General features: G+C 34.0%; 2 protein-coding genes across 3 annotated transcripts in view; one reads left to right on the top strand and one right to left on the bottom strand.

Annotated features, from left to right (window-relative positions):
• LOC134235891 (uncharacterized) overlaps positions 1-23,110 on the bottom strand; it is an 88,955-nt gene that overhangs the window by 26,432 nt on the left and 39,413 nt on the right. Inside the window, exon 4 of one of the 2 annotated variants that reach the window (XM_062718068.1) lies at positions 2,063-2,164. The exons of the other annotated variant lie outside the window; for it this stretch is intronic. Coding sequence (XP_062574052.1) covers positions 2,063-2,164 — 102 coding nt within the window. The remainder of the gene's footprint in view (positions 1-2,062; positions 2,165-23,110) is intronic. 2 annotated transcript variants of the gene reach the window in all.
• On the top strand, positions 10,550-11,846 carry LOC134235897 (zinc finger MYM-type protein 2-like). Its single transcript, XM_062718076.1, has 2 exons — positions 10,550-11,214; positions 11,311-11,846. The coding sequence occupies exons 1-2, from the start codon at positions 10,550-10,552 to the stop codon at positions 11,723-11,725; spliced, it is 1,080 nt and encodes a 359-aa protein (XP_062574060.1). The 3' UTR covers positions 11,726-11,846.

The following is a 23,110-nucleotide window of genomic DNA, read 5'->3' as shown; positions in this document are numbered from 1 at the left end:
ATCTCACCGAATCTTTTCTGCAGGTACTTTTTTCTTAAATGCTTCATAGAATCTGAATCGGTAGTTCTTAAGTATATGAATCAAAATGTTTCCTTTATTTTTTCTTTGAATATTGGATGGGGTAGAAGACCTGTTTATAAAAGGTTCATTAAGATTCTACAAGCCATCTCTGATACGAATTTTTTTTTAGGTTGAACAATAAGAATAATAGTATGTCTTTCGGTTGACAAAATAACGAGGTAAATTATTGACAAGCAAGTTGATGAAACAAGAATATCAACAGTCTCGTTTAAAAATCGTCTTTCGTATATGTTCTATGATCGATACAAAAACCTTGTCAGCAAGTACAATTTATCATTGACTCAAATGCTGACTGACGTTTTTCATACCAATTGTTTGTCCATCATTGGACATTTGCGGAATAGCGTACAGCGAACAGCGGACTTCGGACTTCAGACATATAAAGGCGGACCTTTCTAAGGGAGCGGTTAAAAACATTAAAAAAAAATATGAATTCATAACAAATCATCTGAAAATGTATAGGCCTTCGATAACTATGAAAAATTAAAGCGAAGAATTTTGAAATTCGTAGTTTGATTGGTTTAATTAGAAAGTTTGCAAAGAATTTATTTGTGAACATTGAACTGTCTCGAAATAACTTATATTTTAGTATACATTATTAAATTGAAAAGTATCAAATGTGAACCACAAATAACTACTATCTCAGAAATTGAATTCAATTGTACAGACGCTTAATTTCAACCTCACATTCAATTTGTTTCTAATTTGCAAACAAAAGGTACAACTCTCGATCAAAGTGATTTTTTTAGATGTTGATTATTTGATAGTAAGAAAAAAGCGTCAATATTGTCTAAAAACCTAATAAATTTTGTCCATATACGAAATTTATGCAGTCATGACAAGTCTTTTTCTTTTACCTTTTTGTACCTTAAATAAATTGGCGGTCCATATTTGCTCTGCTCTTGTTTTTTTTTTAAATTGTTTTATGGACTTTGAGAATGAATACTGTTCGTTATCTCCATATCCGTCTTGTATTGTTTTATGGACTTTGAGATTGAATACTGTTCGTCATCATCTCCATATCTTTCTTATAATAACTAAGATCACTTACTTTCATCGCTCCTTGATCTAAGATGGCAATATGCCAAAACAATCACTACAACAACTATAATGAGGACAACGACGACTCCAATTCCGATCCCGAAATTTAAGGAAGATGTCTTTTTGTCGTCACTATTCATAAAAATTAACAGAAACAATATTTAAAGTATTCATACAGACTTACGAAATGATATATATCTTTGATGTATGTCATTGTAATGTGGACAAGAAAGGTTATACAATTTAAATTTAATTTTATATCCAATCAAATGGGTGTTACAACAAGAATTAACAGTTTATATCACAATGAATTGTCAGGAATGTACATGTACTATAAGATACATATATAATTTTGTATAGAATACTATTATATGCGTTAAATACACAAATTCATATTTTTGTAACTTTTCTAGCTTTTAATTTAAAAAAAAAGAGAAAAAAATCTGATAAAATGGATTTGATAAAGCAGCAACTTTTAGAAAGTGAAAGTAGATGACCAGAATATTTTTGTCATTTCATTATTAATCATGTAATACGCCCTGCTTTCTGAGACAACAACAAAAAAAAAACAAAAACAAAACAAACAAATAAAAACAAATAATAAAAAAAAAAACAAGTAGAGTTCATAAAAGGGAAAAATTCTTCCATTTACTTTATTAATAAAAAAAATTATTTCTTTAAGCCTCACCTAGAACCTGATATACTGGTTACGACTTTGTCCGTGTCACCAAAACATGCCCGGTCTACAATAAATAATACATCGTTAATTAGACACAAAGAGTGTAAATAAAATGTTTGAAATTTGACAAACCAACAATATAAAAAGTGTTTTATAACTTCAGAGGCTTAGTTAATTTTGTTAATTAAATACAAAAAGTGATTTTTTTTTTCCATTTCAAGATTTAGATACTCCCCTCTTTTAAAGAAAAAGTGATTTTACATTTGTAGACTGTATTACTTGTGTAGGATGAGTTAGGACACCCTGTTTCATTGCATGGACTCCAGTGTAAATAACCAGAGTCTGTGAATATTGGACAAAAACCTGCAAATATCATTAAAGTTAAAAGAAATCATCGATTTTTCTTAATGATAAATAAAATATCAAGCATGACAATTAAAATGAAACAAAAATTTTTATTCTTGGTTTTAATAATGGCACTGGGTACCTTTTTGTATCATTGATCTATCTATACAATTTTCTTAACGGTAACTTTGTCTTCAGCAAGAAAACAGTGATAAACTCTCTTCCAATGACAAAAGATTTTTTTCGATCTCTCCATCCACTCCGTTTCATTATACGGACATGTCCTGGCGTGTTGTAATTGTTGCAAGTGTTGGCGATAAAATTCATGATAACGTTGAGTACTTACATTTTATGATTTTTTCTATGTGTTTCTTCATTTTGGAATATGAAATCCAATTGATTGTCAAATAGACAATAACAATTTACTTTATAGTCAATTATTCAAAATATTATTATTAAAGAGAATATTTCATTATAGAAGTAATTTAAATATCATACCTCCTAAAATTGAAGAACAAAAGCAAAAATAGTGTAGATAACGAACAGTTAAGTATCGATCTTAAGAAACGTGTTGAACAATTTTTTTCTTGCCGACCTGATTTTCTGTTTCACTGGAAGACCTTGACTCAAAGGACTACATTATTGTTGTCAATGAAGAATTTGAAAATCCCTTTAATGTCAATGATAGAGTTCTTTTGAATAAAATCAAAGTGATTAAAAAAAAGATATATTTTAATTTGCATGACAACAATTTATTTTCTATTTAATAACTGGATATTTTTTTTTTAAATTTTCGAGTGGGACCTATTACTCATATTTTGAGTTCAAACAAATCTGTCGAGAAACCTTTGAATATTTTATAGCTCTTACTTTTATGTGGATTTATGTGGTAATGTGTCCAATCTGCCGATATCAATTTAATTCAGCTGATGATTTACAATATGAATATGTATAATAAGTATTTAACATTTTTCAAAATATTAATTCTATATTTTCCAATGATATTTTCTATTATATATCCTTCTTCTATATTTCTATTTAATATTTTGTAGTCTATACTACTCATTGATGATAGATATGGAGATAACGAACGGTTTTCAATATCAAAGTCTATAAAACAATACAAATCAGGAGCAGAGCAAACACGGACCTAAAACATCAGAGGTGGAATTAGGTGCCATGGAGGAGGTAGTATCCCCTGCCGACCGGTCACATCGACCTTGTGCTCCTTGCATTGATATATTAATTAATATATATGGTAGTTTAAAATCATTTTGGCTCTTCGGGATATTAAAGATTTCCAAAATTGACATATGATTTTGATGATGACGCGTGACCCGTCAGCAGGGGATGCTCACTCCTCCATGGCACCTGATCCAACATCTGATGTTTAGGAGGTCTGTATTTGCTCTGCTCCTATTTTGTATTGTTTCATGGACTTTGGGTTAAATACTGTTCGTTATCTCCACATCCTTCTTTGAACAATTTTATCCTTAGAAAGGGAACTATGAGTCCAAGTCGGATAAACACATGTAGAATTAAATCCAAGTTCTTCAAAAATACGATTTATATAATGAGCCTTGCAAACGAAGACAATGTTGTTACCTGTTCTGTCTGCATGGACCAGTATGTACTGATCATGTAATTTATCTAATTCTTTTTTTCACTTCTGGATTATTAAATTTAGAAGGATAGATGGTTTTCATATTGCCCCTTAATCTTTTAATTCGCGATTTTAACTCGGGACTGATACATTTAATCCATTCTGACAAAGTGTCAACGTTTTCCGTATCAAATCTGACCCATCGTCTGGCGTAATCTTCAACAGAATTCATAATATTTATGAAATTCCGTCACCATTTGAAGGATCGGGGTTCCCTATATTTAGGACCGTTTAAAATAAGTGATCTAAGGTTTTCATTATTAACTATATTTATGTCACCTGTAATAATGTGTTCAGCAGGACTATAGTTATAGGGCGAAGAAGAACGTGAACACGATGGAAGATTTTGTTTCAGATGCTCGATATCCAGGCCATGTAATTTTTTTTTTGTAATTGAAACGTTTAGAAGCAATGGTCGATGTGTATTTGTAGGAAATATCAGGTGTAGTCTTTAACTTGAAATTTGGTGGAATACAAGACTGGAACTTTTTGTGATTAAAAATATAACATATTAACCGTGTTAATACCTTTATTGGCAAATTGAAATTTAAAGGAAAAAACGGATTGTTTTTACTGCATTTTCTTCAGTAAAACGTGCTGCTTTAAAACGCCTATGATTTGCAATATCCATTATCACAGATCCGAGCCTTTATTCTGGTGTCGAGGAATCAAAAATTGGACTTTCCTTGGCCTTTTCAAAAGGACTATTTAAAAGTTTCAAAAGGACAGAGTAAAGTTTGGTGCGAATATCATGTAGACCAAATTGTTGATTTATATAATGTAGTAATGAATCAAAAGAGACATCGTGTATTACAGGTTTATTTTTACATAAAAGCTGCTGATCCCCATGATTTTTTGAAATAGATGACCTGATATTCTTTTATTAAGTCAACCCTTGGCTTCACCATCATAAACAAGTCCACACAGAGTACATTCTATTTCATAGACGACATTAGCAGATTTGCAGTTCAGATTTTCACAAGTTTTGGTATAAAAGCTCTGTCAAGTAAGATTACTGGTGAAAGAAGTGTTACTTATCAAAATGTCACAGGTTTTACAGTTTTTCACAGAATATTTTGAGATAGAAGACATGGAATCGAAAAAGGAATTATCAAATTTATCTGTAATAGAAACCTTACATTCTTTCAATTTTTTTATGATGTATTAGTTAAAATTGATGTTATGGGGATTTCATCAATTTCGTATAGTCAGTTTTTCTTAAATGGTATGGTCGTTACAGTGATCTTACAATGACTTTGTTAGCAAACATGACCTATCATTTGCTCCCGATCATGACAAAGAGCACACGGTGGGTGTGACCGATCAGCAAGGGATGCTCACTCACCAGCCACTCCTCCATGGCACCTGATTCCACCTCTGATGTTTTGGAGATCCTTGTTTGCTCTGCTCCTGTTTTGTATTATTTGAGGGACGTTGATTTTGAACACTTTTTGTTTTCTCCATATCCTTCTTACGTATTTTGTCTGACTTGCCTCATTCTAAACGTGATGTCATTGTTACATATATGGAATGTTCTGTCAATCTGATTAATACAGATAGGGGTGTTTACTCCTAGTCCCACCTCTCAAATTACCAGTGATCTGTGTTTTGAGCCCCTTAACATATTTTTTAATGTTATAGAATCTTTTAAATCAATCACTGTTTGTAACCTTGACCTTTTACAAAGAGAAAATATTCTCGCATAATCACCAGTGTAAGATTGACTTGTCCGGTGTTAGACAGCAGTGAGAGATTTTTCTGTCTCACACTGTGTATTACTACGCCGCAAACTATAACGTAAGCATTCCGACTTTATATAAATAAATTGTAACAATGTTAAAAAATATTACATATGCTGAAAATGTTGTCATTTTATTAATCAAGATAAAATTATTTTCATTCAAAAAATTTCCCCTCCGAGGGCCGAAGGCCCGAGGAAGGGAATGTTTTCTCTAAACTATTGAACACTATCGAGTTATTTATCTTACTTAAAAAAATTCCCTCTATTGAACCCCAAAGAAACGGTGACCCATTCATATATCCAACTGTGCCATAACAATGGAATCTTACCCTTTCATGTATCCAACTGGTTGTAATACAAAAGGCTAACCGAACACCCCTCTACGAGCTTGTGAAAGAGGTGCTCACTTCATATCAAACCATTGTGTTCTACGGATCGGTCATGGATTCTGATGAGGAAATTTTTCTTACACAAAGTAAATTTAAAGAAGTCCAAAGTTCGGGGGAAGATACCGATAGTGTATTAAATGATATTTTAGACTTACAGGAGGAAAAAGAAAATCAGAATTTTGATCTTAAGCTGGACAAATACAGTGATATTTCGGATGATGATTTGGTTCAAGTGTCTGACAAGATTCTTATGGAGTCGCAGACGGGCAATATTAAGACTGAGGAAAAAGATCAGCGTTTCACAGAACCCATTTCTGATTTTGAACGTGAGAGAATTGCTGCGTCAAGATTTTCTAAAAAGACTATGTCTAAATCAAGATGGGCAGTCAATTTATTTAATTCCTGGATGAGAAATAGACAAGAGAAATATGGAAATAGGGGTGACCTTCAGAAAATTAGTGGAGAATTGCTGACCATGAACCCTGAAATGCTTAATTATTCTTTGGGGGCATTCATAACTGAAGTACGCAAAGAAAATGGGGAAGAATATCGTGGTAACACCTTGTATGAAATTATAATAGCTATACAACATCATCTACGAGAGAATTCAAGGTACGTTACTCTTATGGACGATATTGAATTTGAAAGAATGAGAAAAATGTTAGACAAAAAAATGAAGGATCTGGCCTCATCTGGAGTCGGAATAGAGAGAAAACAATCAGAGGTTATATCAGTGGCAAATGAGAATTACATGTGGGAAAAGTGTATACTTGGAACAGACACACCCGAAAAACTGAGAGACACTTTACTCTTTTTGCTTGGACTTAACTTTGCTCTTCGTGGAGGTGCCGAACATTACAATCTACGATATGGAGAAAATTCACAGCTGAAACTAAGCAAAGAAAAAGAATCTGGGCGGGAATTCTTAGCATATACCGAGGATATCTCGAAATGTAATTCTGGTGGAATAAACCATAGGAAACTGAGAAGAAAGCAGACAAAGGCATATGAAAACTTGGAGAGACCAGACAGATGTGTTGTTTCTGTATTCAAGAAATACATTTCTTTAAGGTAATTATTTTTCTTTCTTTTATCAAATTTTCTTATTGTATACATGTATATATATTGGAAGAGATATGTTATTAAGGTTATTTTTGTTTTATACAGGCCAAAAACTGGAAAAGTCAACGCTTTGTATTTACGCGCAAGGGCCAAGCCGTCAAACGATGAGTGGTATTGTGATGTCCGAGTGGGAATCAACACCTTGTCAAAGGTAGTGAAAAATCTGTGTGCAAAAGCTGGTTTAGATGATCTGCCGATATCAATTTAATTCAGCTGATGATTTACAATATGAATATGTATAATAAGTATTTAACATTTTTCAAAATATTAATTCTATATTTTCCAATGATATTTTCTATTATATATCCTTCTTCTATATTTCTATTTAATATTTTGTAGTCTATACTACTCATTGATGATAGATATGGAGATAACGAACGGTTTTCAATATCAAAGTCTATAAAACAATACAAATCAGGAGCAGAGCAAACAGGAACTTTTAAAACATCAGATTTGGAATTAGGTGCCATGGAGGAGGTAGTATCCCCTGCCGACCGGTCACATCGACCTTGTGCTCCTTGCATTGATATATTAATTAATATATATGGTAGTTTAAAATCATTTTGGCTCTTCGGGATATTAAAGATTTCCAAAATTGACATATGATTTTGATGATGACGCGTGACCCGTCAGCAGGGGATGCTCACTCCTCCATGGCACCTGATCCAACATCTGATGTTTAGGAGGTCTGTATTTGCTCTGCTCCTATTTTGTATTGTTTCATGGACTTTGGGTTAAATACTGTTCGTTATCTCCACATCCTTCTTTGAACAATTTTATCCTTAGAAAGGGAACTATGAGTCCAAGTCGGATAAACACATGTAGAATTAAATCCAAGTTCTTCAAAAATACGATTTATATAATGAGCCTTGCAAACGAAGACAGTGTTGTTACCTGTTCTGTCTGCATGGACCAGTATGTACTGATCATGTAATTTATCTAATTCTTTTTTTCACTTCTGGATTATTAAATTTAGAAGGATAGATGGTTTTCATATTGCCCCTCAATCTTTTAATTCGCGATTTTAACTCGGGACTGATACATTTAATCCATTCTGACAAAGTGTCAACGTTTTCCGTATCAAATCTGACCCATCGTCTGGCGTAATCTTCAACAGAATTCATAATATTTATGAAATTCCGTCACCATTTGAAGGATCGGGGTTCCCTATATTTAGGACCGTTTAAAATAAGTGATCTAAGGTTTTCATTATTAACTATATTTATGTCACCTGTAATAATGTGTTCAGCAGGACTATAGTTATAGGGCGAAGAAGAACGTGAACACGATGGAAGATTTTGTTTCAGATGCTCGATATCCAGGCCATGTAATTTTTTTTTTGTAATTGAAACGTTTAGAAGCAATGGTCGATGTGTATTTGTAGGAAATATCAGGTGTAGTCTTTAACTTGAAATTTGGTGGAATACAAGACTGGAACTTTTTGTGATTAAAAATATAACATATTAACCGTGTTAATACCTTTATTGGCAAATTGAAATTTAAAGGAAAAAACGGATTGTTTTTACTGCATTTTCTTCAGTAAAACGTGCTGCTTTAAAACGCCTATGATTTGCAATATCCATTATCACAGATCCGAGCCTTTATTCTGGTGTCGAGGAATCAAAAATTGGACTTTCCTTGGCCTTTTCAAAAGGACTATTTAAAAGTTTCAAAAGGACAGAGTAAAGTTTGGTGCGAATATCATGTAGACCAAATTGTTGATTTATATAATGTAGTAATGAATCAAAAGAGACATCGTGTATTACAGGTTTATTTTTACATAAAAGCTGCTGATCCCCATGATTTTTTGAAATAGATGACCTGATATTCTTTTATTAAGTCAACCCTTGGCTTCACCATCATAAACAAGTCCACACAGAGTACATTCTATTTCATAGACGACATTAGAAGATTTGCAGTTCAGATTTTCACAAGTTTTGGTATAAAAGCTCTGTCAAGTAAGATTACTGGTGAAAGAAGTGTTACTTATCAAAATGTCACAGGTTTTACAGTTTTTCACAGAATATTTTGAGATAGAAGACATGGAATCGAAAAAGGAATTATCAAATTTATCTGTAATAGAAACCTTACATTCTTTCAATTTTTTTATGATGTATTAGTTAAAATTGATGTTATGGGGATTTCATCAATTTCGTATAGTCAGTTTTTCTTAAATGGTATGGTCGTTACAGTGATCTTACAATGACTTTGTTAGCAAACATGACCTATCATTTGCTCCCGATCATGACAAAGAGCACACGGTGGGTGTGACCGATCAGCAAGGGATGCTCACTCACCAGCCACTCCTCCATGGCACCTGATTCCACCTCTGATGTTTTGGAGATCCTTGTTTGCTCTGCTCCTGTTTTGTATTATTTGAGGGACGTTGATTTTGAATACTTTTTGTTTTCTCCATATCCTTCTTACGTATTTTGTCTGACTTGCCTCATTCTAAACGTGATGTCATTGTTACATATATGGAATGTTCTGTCAATCTGATTAATACAGATAGGGGTGTTTACTCCTAGTCCCACCTCTCAAATTACCAGTGATCTGTGTTTTGAGCCCCTTAACATATTTTTTAATGTTATAGAATCTTTTAAATCAATCACTGTTTGTAACCTTGACCTTTTACAAAGAGAAAATATTCTCGCATAATCACCAGTGTAAGATTGACTTGTCCGGTGTTAGACAGCAGTGAGAGATTTTTCTGTCTCACACTGTGTATTACTACGCCGCAAACTATAACGTAAGCATTCCGACTTTATATAAATAAATTGTAACAATGTTAAAAAATATTACATATGCTGAAAATGTTGTCATTTTATTAATCAAGATAAAATTATTTTCATTCAAAAAATTTCCCCTCCGAGGGCCGAAGGCCCGAGGAAAGGAATGTTTTCTCTAAACTATTGAACACTATCGAGTTATTTATCTTACTTAAAAAAATTCCCTCTATTGAACCCCAAAGAAACGGTGACCCATTCATATATCCAACTGTGCCATAACAATGGAATCTTACCCTTTCATGTATCCAACTGGTTGTAATACAAAAGGCTAACCGAACACCCCTCTACGAGCTTGTGAAAGAGGTGCTCACTTCATATCAAACCATTGTGTTCTACGGATCGGTCATGGATTCTGATGAGGAAATTTTTCTTACACAAAGTAAATTTAAAGAAGTCCAAAGTTCGGGGGAAGATACCGATAGTGTATTAAATGATATTTTAGACTTACAGGAGGAAAAAGAAAATCAGAATTTTGATCTTAAGCTGGACAAATACAGTGATATTTCGGATGATGATTTGGTTCAAGTGTCTGACAAGATTCTTATGGAGTCGCAGACGGGCAATATTAAGACTGAGGAAAAAGATCAGCGTTTCACAGAACCCATTTCTGATTTTGAACGTGAGAGAATTGCTGCGTCAAGATTTTCTAAAAAGACTATGTCTTAATCAAGATGGGCAGTCAATTTATTTAATTCCTGGATGAGAAATAGACAAGAGAAATATGGAAATAGGGGTGACCTTCAGAAAATTAGTGGAGAATTGCTGACCATGAACCCTGAAATGCTTAATTATTCTTTGGGGGCATTCATAACTGAAGTACGCAAAGAAAATGGGGAAGAATATCGTGGTAACACCTTGTATGAAATTATAATAGCTATACAACATCATCTACGAGAGAATTCAAGGTACGTTACTCTTATGGACGATATTGAATTTGAAAGAATGAGAAAAATGCTAGACAAAAAAATGAAGGATCTGGCCTCATCTGGAGTCGGAATAGAGAGAAAACAATCAGAGGTTATATCAGTGGCAAATGAGAATTACATGTGGGAAAAGTGTATACTTGGAACAGACACACCCGAAAAACTGAGAGACACTTTACTCTTTTTGCTTGGACTTAACTTTGCTCTTCGTGGAGGTGCCGAACATTACAATCTACGATATGGAGAAAATTCACAGCTGAAACTAAGCAAAGAAAAAGAATCTGGGCGGGAATTCTTAGCATATACCGAGGATATCTCGAAATGTAATTCTGGTGGAATAAACCATAGGAAACTGAGAAGAAAGCAGACAAAGGCATATGAAAACTTGGAGAGACCAGACAGATGTGTTGTTTCTGTATTCAAGAAATACATTTCTTTAAGGTAATTATTTTTCTTTCTTTTATCAAATTTTCTTATTGTATACATGTATATATATTGGAAGAGATATGTTATTAAGGTTATTTTTGTTTTATACAGGCCAAAAACTGGAAAAGTCAACGCTTTGTATTTACGCGCAAGGGCCAAGCCGTCAAACGATGAGTGGTATTGTGATGTCCGAGTGGGAATCAACACCTTGTCAAAGGTAGTGAAAAATCTGTGTGCAAAAGCTGGTTTAGATGGGCACTTCACAAACCACTCACTAAGAGCAACAGCTGCAACGAGGATGTATTCAGCAGAACTCCCTGAGCAACTCATATGCGAGAAGACCGGCCATCGTTCCGATGCTGTTCGGGAGTACAAGCGCACAAATACTGTTCAACAGCAGGAAGCTAGTGATGTTGTTCAACTTGGTTCAAAGAGGAAATGTGAAAATATCCCTCACGGTGATATGTGTGATTCTAAATCAATCAAAATTAAGAAAGGAGATATTTCTGTGGAAATTCCTTTATAGTTTGATGGATATCTATAGTGTATATTGCTGGTTACATTATTGGATTTACAAAAATTGGATTTATAACTATTATTATTTTGTGCTGTAGAAATACAATTTTCAACTCAACCTTCTCTTTTTATTCATTGTTAAATTAATTTTTTTCTGCACTGTTGGATATTTGACGGATATTCAAATATCCAACCGTTAAGCAGTTGGATATTTGAAATATCCAACGATTGCAAGTTGGATCTTAAAAATATCCCACTGGTGGTGGTTAAATCAATAAAATATACCCAGTCTAATAACAATGGGTGACGTCATTGAAGTTTTTTAAATATTGATATGCATTGTAAAATCTAAATTTCTTTTAAAAACTAAAACGTAGATATTTTTTTTCTGTAAGTCAAAACCCCAGAAACGACCTTCTGAACAAGCTGTTGATATTTATTTTAAAATACAAAAATATCAGCAAAACATTGCTTTAATAGTAAAGGCAGAGATTTTTACAGGGTGGTAAATTCCAGGTGAGGGAGGGGCTTATTTTGTACAAATGTGAAAGCTTTTGGGGCTAGCAGTCTACCCGTGGTCATCTGTCTCCTAAACTCTATACACAGGAAGTGATTCAATACACAGTGAAATACTCAGATGTCAAGCTTTACCTGTGTTGAGAATTTTGAGACAATTTTAAAATGAAATAGTACTAAAAAGACTTTTTTAAAATTATATATTGATTTATTTTTCACTGTTTGAAAACACCCCTACACATTCAAATAAATTATGATATAATGCTATAAAACACAGATTCATTCAGATGTTAGTGTATGTGTTAATTAAAAACAACAACTCTTGTAACAACTAGCTTACACTTAAAGAAAAGATATGGTGATAACGAACAGTATTCAATCTCAAAGTCCATAAAACGTACAATATAGGAGCAGAGCAAACACGGTGCTCCGAAATATCAGAGGTGGGATTACGTGCCATGGAGGAGTGAGTGAGCATCCACTGCTTAATTCAGTCATTTCCAGGATCCCCTCTATTATGAAACATGCAAAAAATTGCTCGCAAATTCTTATCTAAATAAAAATGGGAAATATAAGCGACTCATGATTAGAAGGATTATTTTTAAATTTAATTACTTCATACACTTCTGCTATGAACTTTATTAATTATGTTTCCACTTTGGGTTTAACATTTAGCATATCAAAATAAAACAAATTTCATTTGAAAAAAAAAGTTTTATGTACCAAAGGTCATTTTTTAATGCATTTTATATTATTATCCTTTCAAATGCTAAAAAGGTTTATTGAATTTTTGTATTATCAATCTAAAAAATTCTTAGTAATGCAGTTTTTGTATACCATATTCAATAAACATCAAAGAAACAAAAGTTAATTAGAAGGTCAATACGAGTCCCAAACAGGGTGTATAGAGTAAAGAGAGAGACCAGTAAGTAAATGTCAATTAATATCCAGCATCTAATGATGGACCTTCACACACTTGATTGACAGGGCTACCCAGACCAGGTATTTTAAAAGCGGTGCTTAAAATCTCTTCCCTTAAGTATTATTAATGTACGTTGTAAAGTCATTTTGGGAAAAGAAAAACTTCCGTACATTACAAAAGTCATTATAAGCATGGACATATGAAAACAAAACTCTGAGAAGACGAAGGACAATTTATTAGAATCAAAATGCCCAAACGTGAAGAACGGAGGCCTTGGACTTTTCAGAATTTTTTTTGTAGGGTGTGTAATTGAAAGAAATGAGTAAAGTCTATCCACACAATTTTACATATTTTAAGATGCTACAAATTAAAACCTATCAATATTTTCTTGGAAAAGTAAATTCTTGCCGATTTTAAAATATGTTACTCTTTTTTTTTTTTACTGAAACATCTTTCAGTACGGATAATTATAGTGTCCATGTGTTAGAATTTAAAGCAATAATAATCTATGATTTTTTTCATTGGGAGAAAATGGTTGCAATAAATAAATTCTCCTACATTTCTATTTAAAACTTTTTTATAAACAGATTTCTTATAGATTGAATACTATTCCTTATCTCCATTTTATTTATAGATATAAGATCATATACAAACAATACAAATCAGGAGTAGAGTAAACACAAAATTCCAAAGCATCAAAGGTGAGATCAGGTGCCATAGAGTTAGCATCTCCCACCAATCGACCATACCCATGACATGACCGGGAAATAAATGTAAAATTCTGTAGACAATTCTGTGCAAAATAATACCTTAACAAATATAATGAAAAACGTCTGTCAGCATTTGCCTCAATGATATAATGTATTTGCTGACAAAGTCATTGCATCGACCATATATAGACTTACAAAATGATGATTTAAAACGAGACTGATGATATTCCTGTTTCATCAACATTTTCAATAAGCAGCGAGAAAAAAACGTTTTATTCATCGGATACTTATAGCATACCATTTTGTTCCTGAAGAACATAGTAAAAGTACAGATGTGTTTAATATTTTCATATTTTGATAATTTATTTTAAATGAAAAAAATAAGATTCTACAATCCTTTATCATATAATGATCATGCCCTCCGGTATACTCATTGTTGTCGTGGTGAACTTTGATCTTGCTCTGTGTTTAGTAACTCCAATTCTTCTGTGACCGGCTTAGGATTTCCTTCAGATGGGATTTTGTTAGGAATTAAAGTGATTCATTTTTTTAGCCATGGTGACCAAAGAAGTTAATAAAAGAGAGTGTGGTCTTGGTTAACGATAGAAACTTTATTGTCATTGCCGGAATTGGTGAAACTTCTTCTGTCGTTAATTATACCCGCACTTTCGAAAGAAAGTTCGGGTATATTGTTGTTACTCATGTCCGTCCGTCCGTCCGTCCGTCCGTCTGTCACACTTTTCTTCCCTGAACTCCTCCTACATTTTTCACAGTAGCTTAATCATCCTTTGGGAGATGGTTGGGGGTGTCATGTAGATGTGCAGTAAGGTTTCGGAATTTTGATTTTGCCCCGGGGGATCAAATGGGGGTCGAAAAATGACGTTTTTTATACAAAAAGCCCCTTCTTCCCTGAACTCCTCCTACATTTTTCACAGTAGCTTAATCATCCTTTGGGAGATGGTTGGGGGTGTCATGTAGATGTGCAGTAAGGTTTCGGAATTTTGATTTTGCCCCGGGGGATCAAATGGGGGTCAAAAAATGACGTTTTTTTTATACAAAAAGCCCCTTCTTCCCTGAACTCGTTCTATATTTTACTCAGCAGCCTAATCATCTTTTGAGAGATGGTTGGTGGTGTCATGTAGATGTGCAGTAAGGTTTCGGAATTTTGATTTTGCCCCGGGGGATCAAATGGGGGTCGAAAAATGATGTTTTTTATACAAAAAGCCCCTTCTTCCCTGAACTCCTTCTACATTTTACTCAGCAGCCTAATCATCTTTTGAGAGATGGTTGGTGGTGTCATGTAGATGTGCAGTAAGGTTTCGGAATTTTGATTTTGCCCCGGGGGATCAAATGGGGGTCGAAAAATGACGTTTTTTTATACAAAAAGCCCCTTCTTCCCTGAACTCCTTCTACATTTTACTCAGAAGCCTTATCATCTTTTAAAAGATGGTTGGTGGTGTCATGTAGATGTGCAGTAAGGTTTCGGAATTTTCATTTTGCCCGGGGGGTGGGGGGGATGGGGATCAAATTGAGGTAGAATTTTTATATATATATTTTTTTTTTACATATATTTGACATGTTTAATCACCCTGCTTTCAAGAACTTCCCTAATATCTTATGCTGCAATAGCTTTAAACCATGATCATTTAGAAAATGATTGGTTTGTTTTGTGTATGTGTAAAATGGTTTCAAAATTTGAATTTTCATATGGATGGCAAAAAGGGGCTGGAAAAATATGGCACCTCCCTAACCCTGGTGGTCATGATTTGTACAAACTTGAATCTACACCTCTTGAGAATATTTCCATATTAATCATGCTCTTGGTGTTCCTGAAAAGAAGAACTTTAAAGATGTGTTTCCTTTTATTCCTAAATAAAACTTTGATCCCTAATTGTGGCCTGACCCTAACCTGAGGTGATGATTTGAAAAACTAGAAATATGTCTATAGGACATGAATGTCCCGCCAGATGTGTATTACTAATGGTACATTAAACAAGAGGCCCATGGGCCACATCGCTCACCTGAGTACTGAAGCTAAGAAAAAGTAGAAATTGCTTTATTATTGAAAAGTTAAAATCCAAAAGTAATCCCATGATCAATCATGGATTTGCTTTTCTTCAAAGAATTTTCCCATATATTTCTATGTAAAACTTTGGTCGGCCATTTTGGCCCCGCCCTACCCACTGGGGTCATGATTTGTACAAATTTGAATCTACACTACCTGAAGATGCTTCCACATAAATATGATGAATTATGGATTTGTCATTCTTGAGAAGAAGATTTTTAAAGAATTTTCCCATAAATTTCTATGTAAAACTTTGGTCGGCCTTTTTGGCCCCGCCCTACCCCCAGGGTCATGATTTGAACAAACTTGAATCTTCACTACCTGAGGATGCTTCCATATAAATTTGATGAATTATGGCTTTGTCATTCTTGAGAAGAAGATTTTTAAAGAATTTTCCTATATATTTCTATGTAAAACTTTGGTCAGCCATTTTGGCCCTGCCCTACCCCCGGGGGTCATGATTTGAACAAACTTGAATCTACACTATCTGAGGATGTTACTCCATAAGTTTCATCTTTCCTGGCACAGTGGTTCTTGAGAAGAAGATTTTTAAAGAATTTTCCAATATATTTCTATATAAAACTTTGGTCGGCCATTTTGGCCCTGCCCTACCCCCGGGGGTCATGATTTGAACACATTTGAATATTCACTACCTGAGGATGTTAACCCATAAGTTTCATCTTTCCTGGCACAGTGGTTCTTGAGAAGAAGATTTTTAAAACATGCCACCAAATTTTCATTAATTCCCAATTATCTCCCCTTGAATGAGGGCATGGCCCTTCATTTGAAAAAACTTGAATCCCCTTCACCCAAGGATGCTTTGTGGCAAGTTTGGTTGAAATGGCCCAGTGGTTCTTGAGAAGAAGTCGAAAATGTGAAAAGTTTACAGACAGCTAGACAGACAGACAGACAGACGCCGGACAAAATATGATCAGAAAAGCTCACTTGAGCCTTCGGCTCAGGTGAGCTAAAAACTAAAAACTAAAATTTGTATTTGTGTATAAAGTTTGATGAAAATATCTTAAATAGTTTTTTTTTTCAGAATTGAAACTAAAATATAAATAAATTGGATATAGATAATAAATTCTCATCAAATTATGTATAAGTGCATGTTAAACATAAAAATGTCTTAAATTATTTCTTAAAAACTAAGCAAAATACATATTAAAGAGGAGGGAGGTCAAGGTCACAGGAATGTGCAAGATGAAGTTTTTGATGCAGCTGAATAGCTCTCACTAATACATATTAGCTTATTATGTTTGATAAAAATATCTTGAATGATTTAATGATTTAATGAAACTGAGCTTAACACTTTGTTTTAAGAAAAGAGAAGTCAAAGGAAAGGTTGTGGTCAAAATGTTGTTCTAGCTGAAAAGCTTACATCAGTGTGAATTTACTATTATCATATGAATTTTGATAAAAATATAATTAATGGTTTATTTGAAACTTAGATAAACACATATTTTAAAAAGTGAGGTCAAGGTCAAAAGAAAATTCAAGGTCAAAATAAGTTAATGCAATAATCTCATCAGTATGTATTAGCATATGAAGTTTGATTAATATATCTTGAACTGTTTATTCAAAACTGATCTAGTCTAAGACAGTGAGGTCAAGATCACAGGAAATGTCAAGGTAAAAAAGAGTGAAGCATTGTAAAGCTTTAATTGCTTACATCAGTATGTATCATCATGTGAAGTTTCATTACACAACTTGAATCATTATGGTTTCTCTAAAATAAAGCTAAACACTAATTTTAAGAAAAGTTAAGTAAAGGTCAAAGGAAAGTAAAGGTAAACAAGATGTGTTTGTGAAACACTATGCGCCCGGCGGAAACAAAGTTCAAAATCTATTTTTAGCATATTGGACACAGTCAAGGTCACAAGGTCACTGACCGTGGTGTCATTTGAAAGAACTTAATCAGTGGAGTATGCATCCCAAATATGAAGTCCCTATCTACTATGGTTGAAAAGTTATGGCCAAAAGTGTAAAAAGCTATTTTTAGCATATAGGACACAGTCAAGGTCATTGACCATGGTGTCATTTGAAAGAATTTAATCAGTGGAGTATGCATCCTAAATATGAAGTTCCTATCTCCTTTGGTTCAAAAGTTATGGCAAAAAGTGTAAAAAGCAATTTTTTGCATATAGGTCACAGTCAAGGTCACAAGGTCATTCACCATGGTGTCATTTGAAAGAACTTAATCAGTGAAGTAAGCATCTCAAATATGAGGTTCTTATCTCCTATGGTTCAAAAGTTATGGCAAAAAGTGTAAAAAGTTATTTTTAGCATATAGGTCACAGTCAAGGTCACAAGATCATTGACCTTGTTGTCAACTGAAAGGGCTTTATTAGAGGAGTATGCATACCAAATATCAAGTCCTTATCTCCTATGGTTAAAAAGTTATGACAAACAGTCGAAAAAGCTATTTTTAGCATATAGGTCACAGTCAAGGTCACAAGGTCATTGACCTTGATGTCATTTGAAAGGACTTTAATAGTGGAGTATGCATACCAAATATGAAGTCTCTATCTCTTATTGTTCAAAAGTTATGGCCAAGGTTAAAGTTGACAACAGACAAACAGATAAACAGACAAACAGACAAACAGACAGACAAAAACAATATATGCCCGGGATCTATCGATCCGGGCGCATAAAAAATATTGCCACAGTTGGATAGTTTACATCAGTATATGCATCAGCATATGAACTTTGATAAAATATCTAGAAAGTAATTTCTTTGAGCTCGATGGAAAGACAGATGGAAGGGTGGAGGACGGACATGACAAAAACTAATACATGTATTCCTAATCAGGAATTTTTCACTCAAATGGAGACACCCCCACTTGAAAAATAATGAGGACAAGTCGGATTTGAGGTCAACATTCATTTTAGGAGTTTTCAACCATTAAGACGTTAAGAGACAGGAACTCGATCCTTCCCCTCACCCCATCCCAGACCCCTGTTTATATTCATGACAAGTATGCAAACTACTGCTTGTTTTACATTTTAAAAAAATATGTAATAATAGCCTATATACAAATACTTTAATGTGGTCCATCTCTTTGAATGATTTTCATTCCTAATTCTAGTAGGATAGGTTGATGAATGAAATGTCAAGCAATCTTATCATTGATGCACTTTTATTTCATTTAATGCAGTCATATTGTGAACATTTCCAGTTAGAATCATTAGGAGAGTGGGGATGACCTCCAGGGGGTTCAAAACCTTTATACCATTAAATTTACATAACATAATAACACAAAAAGCGCAAAATTATGTATGGTCAAATGGAAAAAGTTTCCCACTATTTAGGAGTCACATAATCATTTGCACATTGTTTACAGGGACTGGAAGTGTATCTTGAGACCCCCCCCCCCCGAATTTGCAGGACTATAATATAAAAAAGACTTTGGATGCCCTCCACCCTAGAAAACAGACACCACCATAACTTCTCCTTTTATTTGCTTCTCAGGAAATTCTGGTCTGGAAGTCCCCCCTCCCTCTCAGAAAAAAATTCTGTATTTTGTAACTGAATGTAACGTCGATAACGGGCGATAACTCTGTAGGATGTGAAATTCGTCTTATTGCAGCATCGGATGACCTTTGATCCTTTAAACTTTAACCTAACCAGTTGCATTTCAGACTATTTTACCCAAATCTATACCAAAACGTGTACTTACCGACTGCCATAGCTCCAACTTCATGAAATATAATCCAATTAAACACAAAATAATTCCAACTGACATACATGCAATGATGTGTACACAACACTAGGCCTAGTACTGCACGTGCAGTGCTATCTAAAAATGATAATGGTAAAACTAGTACTTAAGTTAGGTACGTGACGCAAGCCCAATGTGATGCAGGTCTTCAGATACATTTACAGTATAAGAACAAATTTAAAATTATTATTTACAAAAGATGTTTTATCTTAACTTTGCCATCTAGGCCTATTTCCAAAAACAGGAAAATAGGGTGTGTTTGCGTGTGTGTGTGTTGATGGGAGAAGGGTGGGGGTTGACTAAATTGATTGGGTATACATGGTATATGGCAGCTTTCAAGGTGTTTCTGCCTAATCAAGTATAAAAAAGTTTGTACATTTTGGAAAAAATCATCAAAAACGCTTTAAACTAATTTGAATAATATTTGTTGTTGATCTATATGAGAAAATAGATTTAAAAAGTTCCAATTATGGGCCAAAAATTTTACCCCCCCCCCCTTGTTTCAAACCTAATTTACATCATTAATTGAATTCTGTTGTTTAATTTCAGACTGGTAATGAATTATGAATATGAAATACATGTACCTATAAGATCGAGGCCCATGGGTCACATGTTCACTTGAGAATATTATGCTCAATTTGATGAATACAATTGGAGGCCCTATTATGTAAATTATTAAATTATATTGACTTTTTCTTTGGTAAAGCCTAATTTTAGAGGAGTGTGCATTTAGAGGCAAACACCTTAGTGCGGGTATTACTGTCTCATGACAGCATCTAGTTTTTTATTACTGTTAGAAAGTGTCGTTGACGATGTTAGCTCTGTTACTTTTGGTGTTAAAGTCGGTTTTGTAGTTGATTTCGTTGTAGATTGGGTCGTTGTTTTTGTTAGTTTTGTTGTCGATACTGCTGAGGTTGGTTTAAGAGTTGGTGTTGTTTCTGGTCTTTGTGTTGTTTGTGGTATATCTTGAATTCATAAAAAATTAAGCCATTGTTAAGTAATACTAAAACATGATGACGTAACATAAGGTTTTACCATTTTTTCCTGCCTTAGAATATTCCGAAATAATGTCTTACCATATTGACAAATGTACGGATAGAAGAAGGCTATTTCGCTGTGACAGGGGTAGTCGTGCCACATATAATGATCTGTGACCTTCAGTAGTCCGCAGTCCTCCGCCCCTCCCCCCGGGATAAGCAGGAAGCCGGTCTGGTGGGGGCCCAGGTGTGGGCTCCAGTTATAATACGTCATAGTCTAGTCGCCTACAACGTATAAGGTTTCACATGGAGTTATCATATGTCAATGTCTTGTTGCCAGCGATGTTAAATTGATGGCATTTAGTTATTATATAACACATTTGAACTTATATTTGTCTAGGGTCCTTCGGATGAGACCTTAAAAACCGAGACCCCGTGTCAGTGGCAGGTGTTGGCACGATGAAGATCCCTCACTGCTCAATGGCCCTGAGTGCCGAGTAAAGGCCTAAATTTGAAGCCCTTCACCGGTATACGGTGACGTCTCCATATGAGTGAAAAATTCTCGAGAGGGACGTTAAACAATATACAATTGATCAATCAATCAATATATTTGTCTTAATTCATACGGGTGTGACCAGTCAGTGGGGGATGCTCACACCTCCATTGCACCTGATTCCACTTCTGACGTTTATGGAACTTACCTGACACCCACTCCCACCTCCCCTCGTGATGTTGATCTGAAGCCCCGATCCGGAAGCCCTCATTGATGTGATGGTGGACCTTTCTGAGCTTCTCTGTGATGGAACCCTGCATCTCCGCATACCGGATCTGCACCAGATCCCCGCCATGGCGCTGACAGCGCTCCCGCGCCTGCGGCCAGTCGTGCTTGTCCAGGGAGATCCGCAGGCAGGAGGAACCGTGTATCCAGACGTAGTGTGGGTCTAAAGCGATATCCCGGGGGCAGAGAGTTCTTTAATCAGCCGGTGTAGATAAAGCTAATTAAGGGTAAAAGTGGAAATTTAAATTTACGTAAGACCATGGACATGTATATTCTTACATCATAGGCAAGCCTCGCGATATCATGCAAGTTGCAGGTTTTTTAAAGATAAATTTGAAATAAATATCTTAATTATGAAACATTTCAGATCAAAACCTTAATCTATCTATAAAAAATATTTAAATATTTATTGATGGCACTATTTATACTCCTTATCTTATCAGTTATTGGTTCGTTTATTTAAAAAATAGCACCCGCCCCTGATCAGCCGATTTGTTTGATTTACATTCAAATTATATGTTGATTTACGCTTTTAGATTTACTATAAATCCAAACCCATACATAGAAAACTAAATAAAACAGATCATGTTAATCGGAAATCATGATTTTTTTTCTTTTTTAAGCACTGTATTGTAAAATTGTAATGTTATTTTTTTATCGTCAATAAGTCAAGTACTCGTTGGTAATTGAAATTTGTTGATTAGTTAAAAACATAAGATGTTGCCTATGCGATACGAGGTAAGACGTGTTTTAATCTTACACTACCCATCAGTTTATACAATGTTCTCAATATTATGAACACTAAAGAAACTAACGATTCCATTATATTTAAAATATTTATTTTCCCGTAATCAAAATCAGCCAAAATATACATGTCAATCGATACAGCAAATTCGTATTCGTCCTACATGTACATATCTGTAAATATTTTGAAATGATTAAAGGGGTAACATTTTTTGTAAAGCATATTGAACATATGACTTTTCTCTTTGTATAGAATATCTTTTTTAAAGTTGACTCTTCGAAAAGTTGACTCTTCGGATCTGTTAAAGAAAGTTTTGTACTTAATTTTTATCTGCAATTATAGGTAGTATATAACTAATATATCACTTACTTTAATGAAAAATGCTGAATTTGTCATGCAGTCCACGGTAACAAGAAAATTGAAACCTATAATAATGCTTTTTTTTTAAATTAAAAGGTTTAAAATACCTTTTTACCTTGTGAAATAAAAATAAGAGTATAAAATATCACAAAATGACATCCTGGAAGGCCCATCTTTATCATTACCAAATTGATTACTGACCCGCTAAGCCCGTGACGTCATGTGGTGTGATGGTCCGATGTAAATTTATCAATGGTGTCACTCAACAGCACAACATTATGATTGTTGTTTATGTAAGCATTGCTTTTAAGGTTCATTGATACTCTGATAAAGAGATAAATCTTAATGACATAAATGATTATTATTCCTAAATAGATTTCCCAAGTTGAAATGTCTTTTTTGTCCAATTTTGTCCCACAAGCTATGTTATAATTGTTTGTATTTTACTTATAAAATATATCTCTTTTGGAAAATCATTTAAGCTCAAGAAACATTTTATATGAGTGAGCAGAGGGTTTATGAACCTTTATGATAAGAAATGAGACATATAAAAAAGACATTTATTAGAAAGACATATGTACAATATATGTTTTTGCAAAA

The sequence above is a fragment of the Saccostrea cucullata genome, unplaced genomic scaffold (assembly GCF_032062105.1).
Source record: "Saccostrea cucullata isolate Sc308-1 unplaced genomic scaffold, CSIRO_AGI_Scuc_v1 ctg337, whole genome shotgun sequence".
Taxonomy (NCBI): domain Eukaryota; kingdom Metazoa; phylum Mollusca; class Bivalvia; order Ostreida; family Ostreidae; genus Saccostrea; species Saccostrea cuccullata.
The sequence above is the reverse complement of the archived record's forward strand: the minus strand, read 5'-3'. Positions and strand labels throughout refer to the sequence as shown.

Bases quoted from the DNA above. Each gene is read 5' to 3' on its own strand.
- LOC134235897 (XM_062718076.1), top strand. From the start codon at position 10,550: ATGAGAAATAGACAAGAGAAATATGGAAATAGGGGTGACCTTCAGAAA. The intron at 11,215-11,310 runs GTAATTATTTTT...TGTTTTATACAG, and splicing joins AAGAAATACATTTCTTTAAG to GCCAAAAACTGGAAAAGTCA.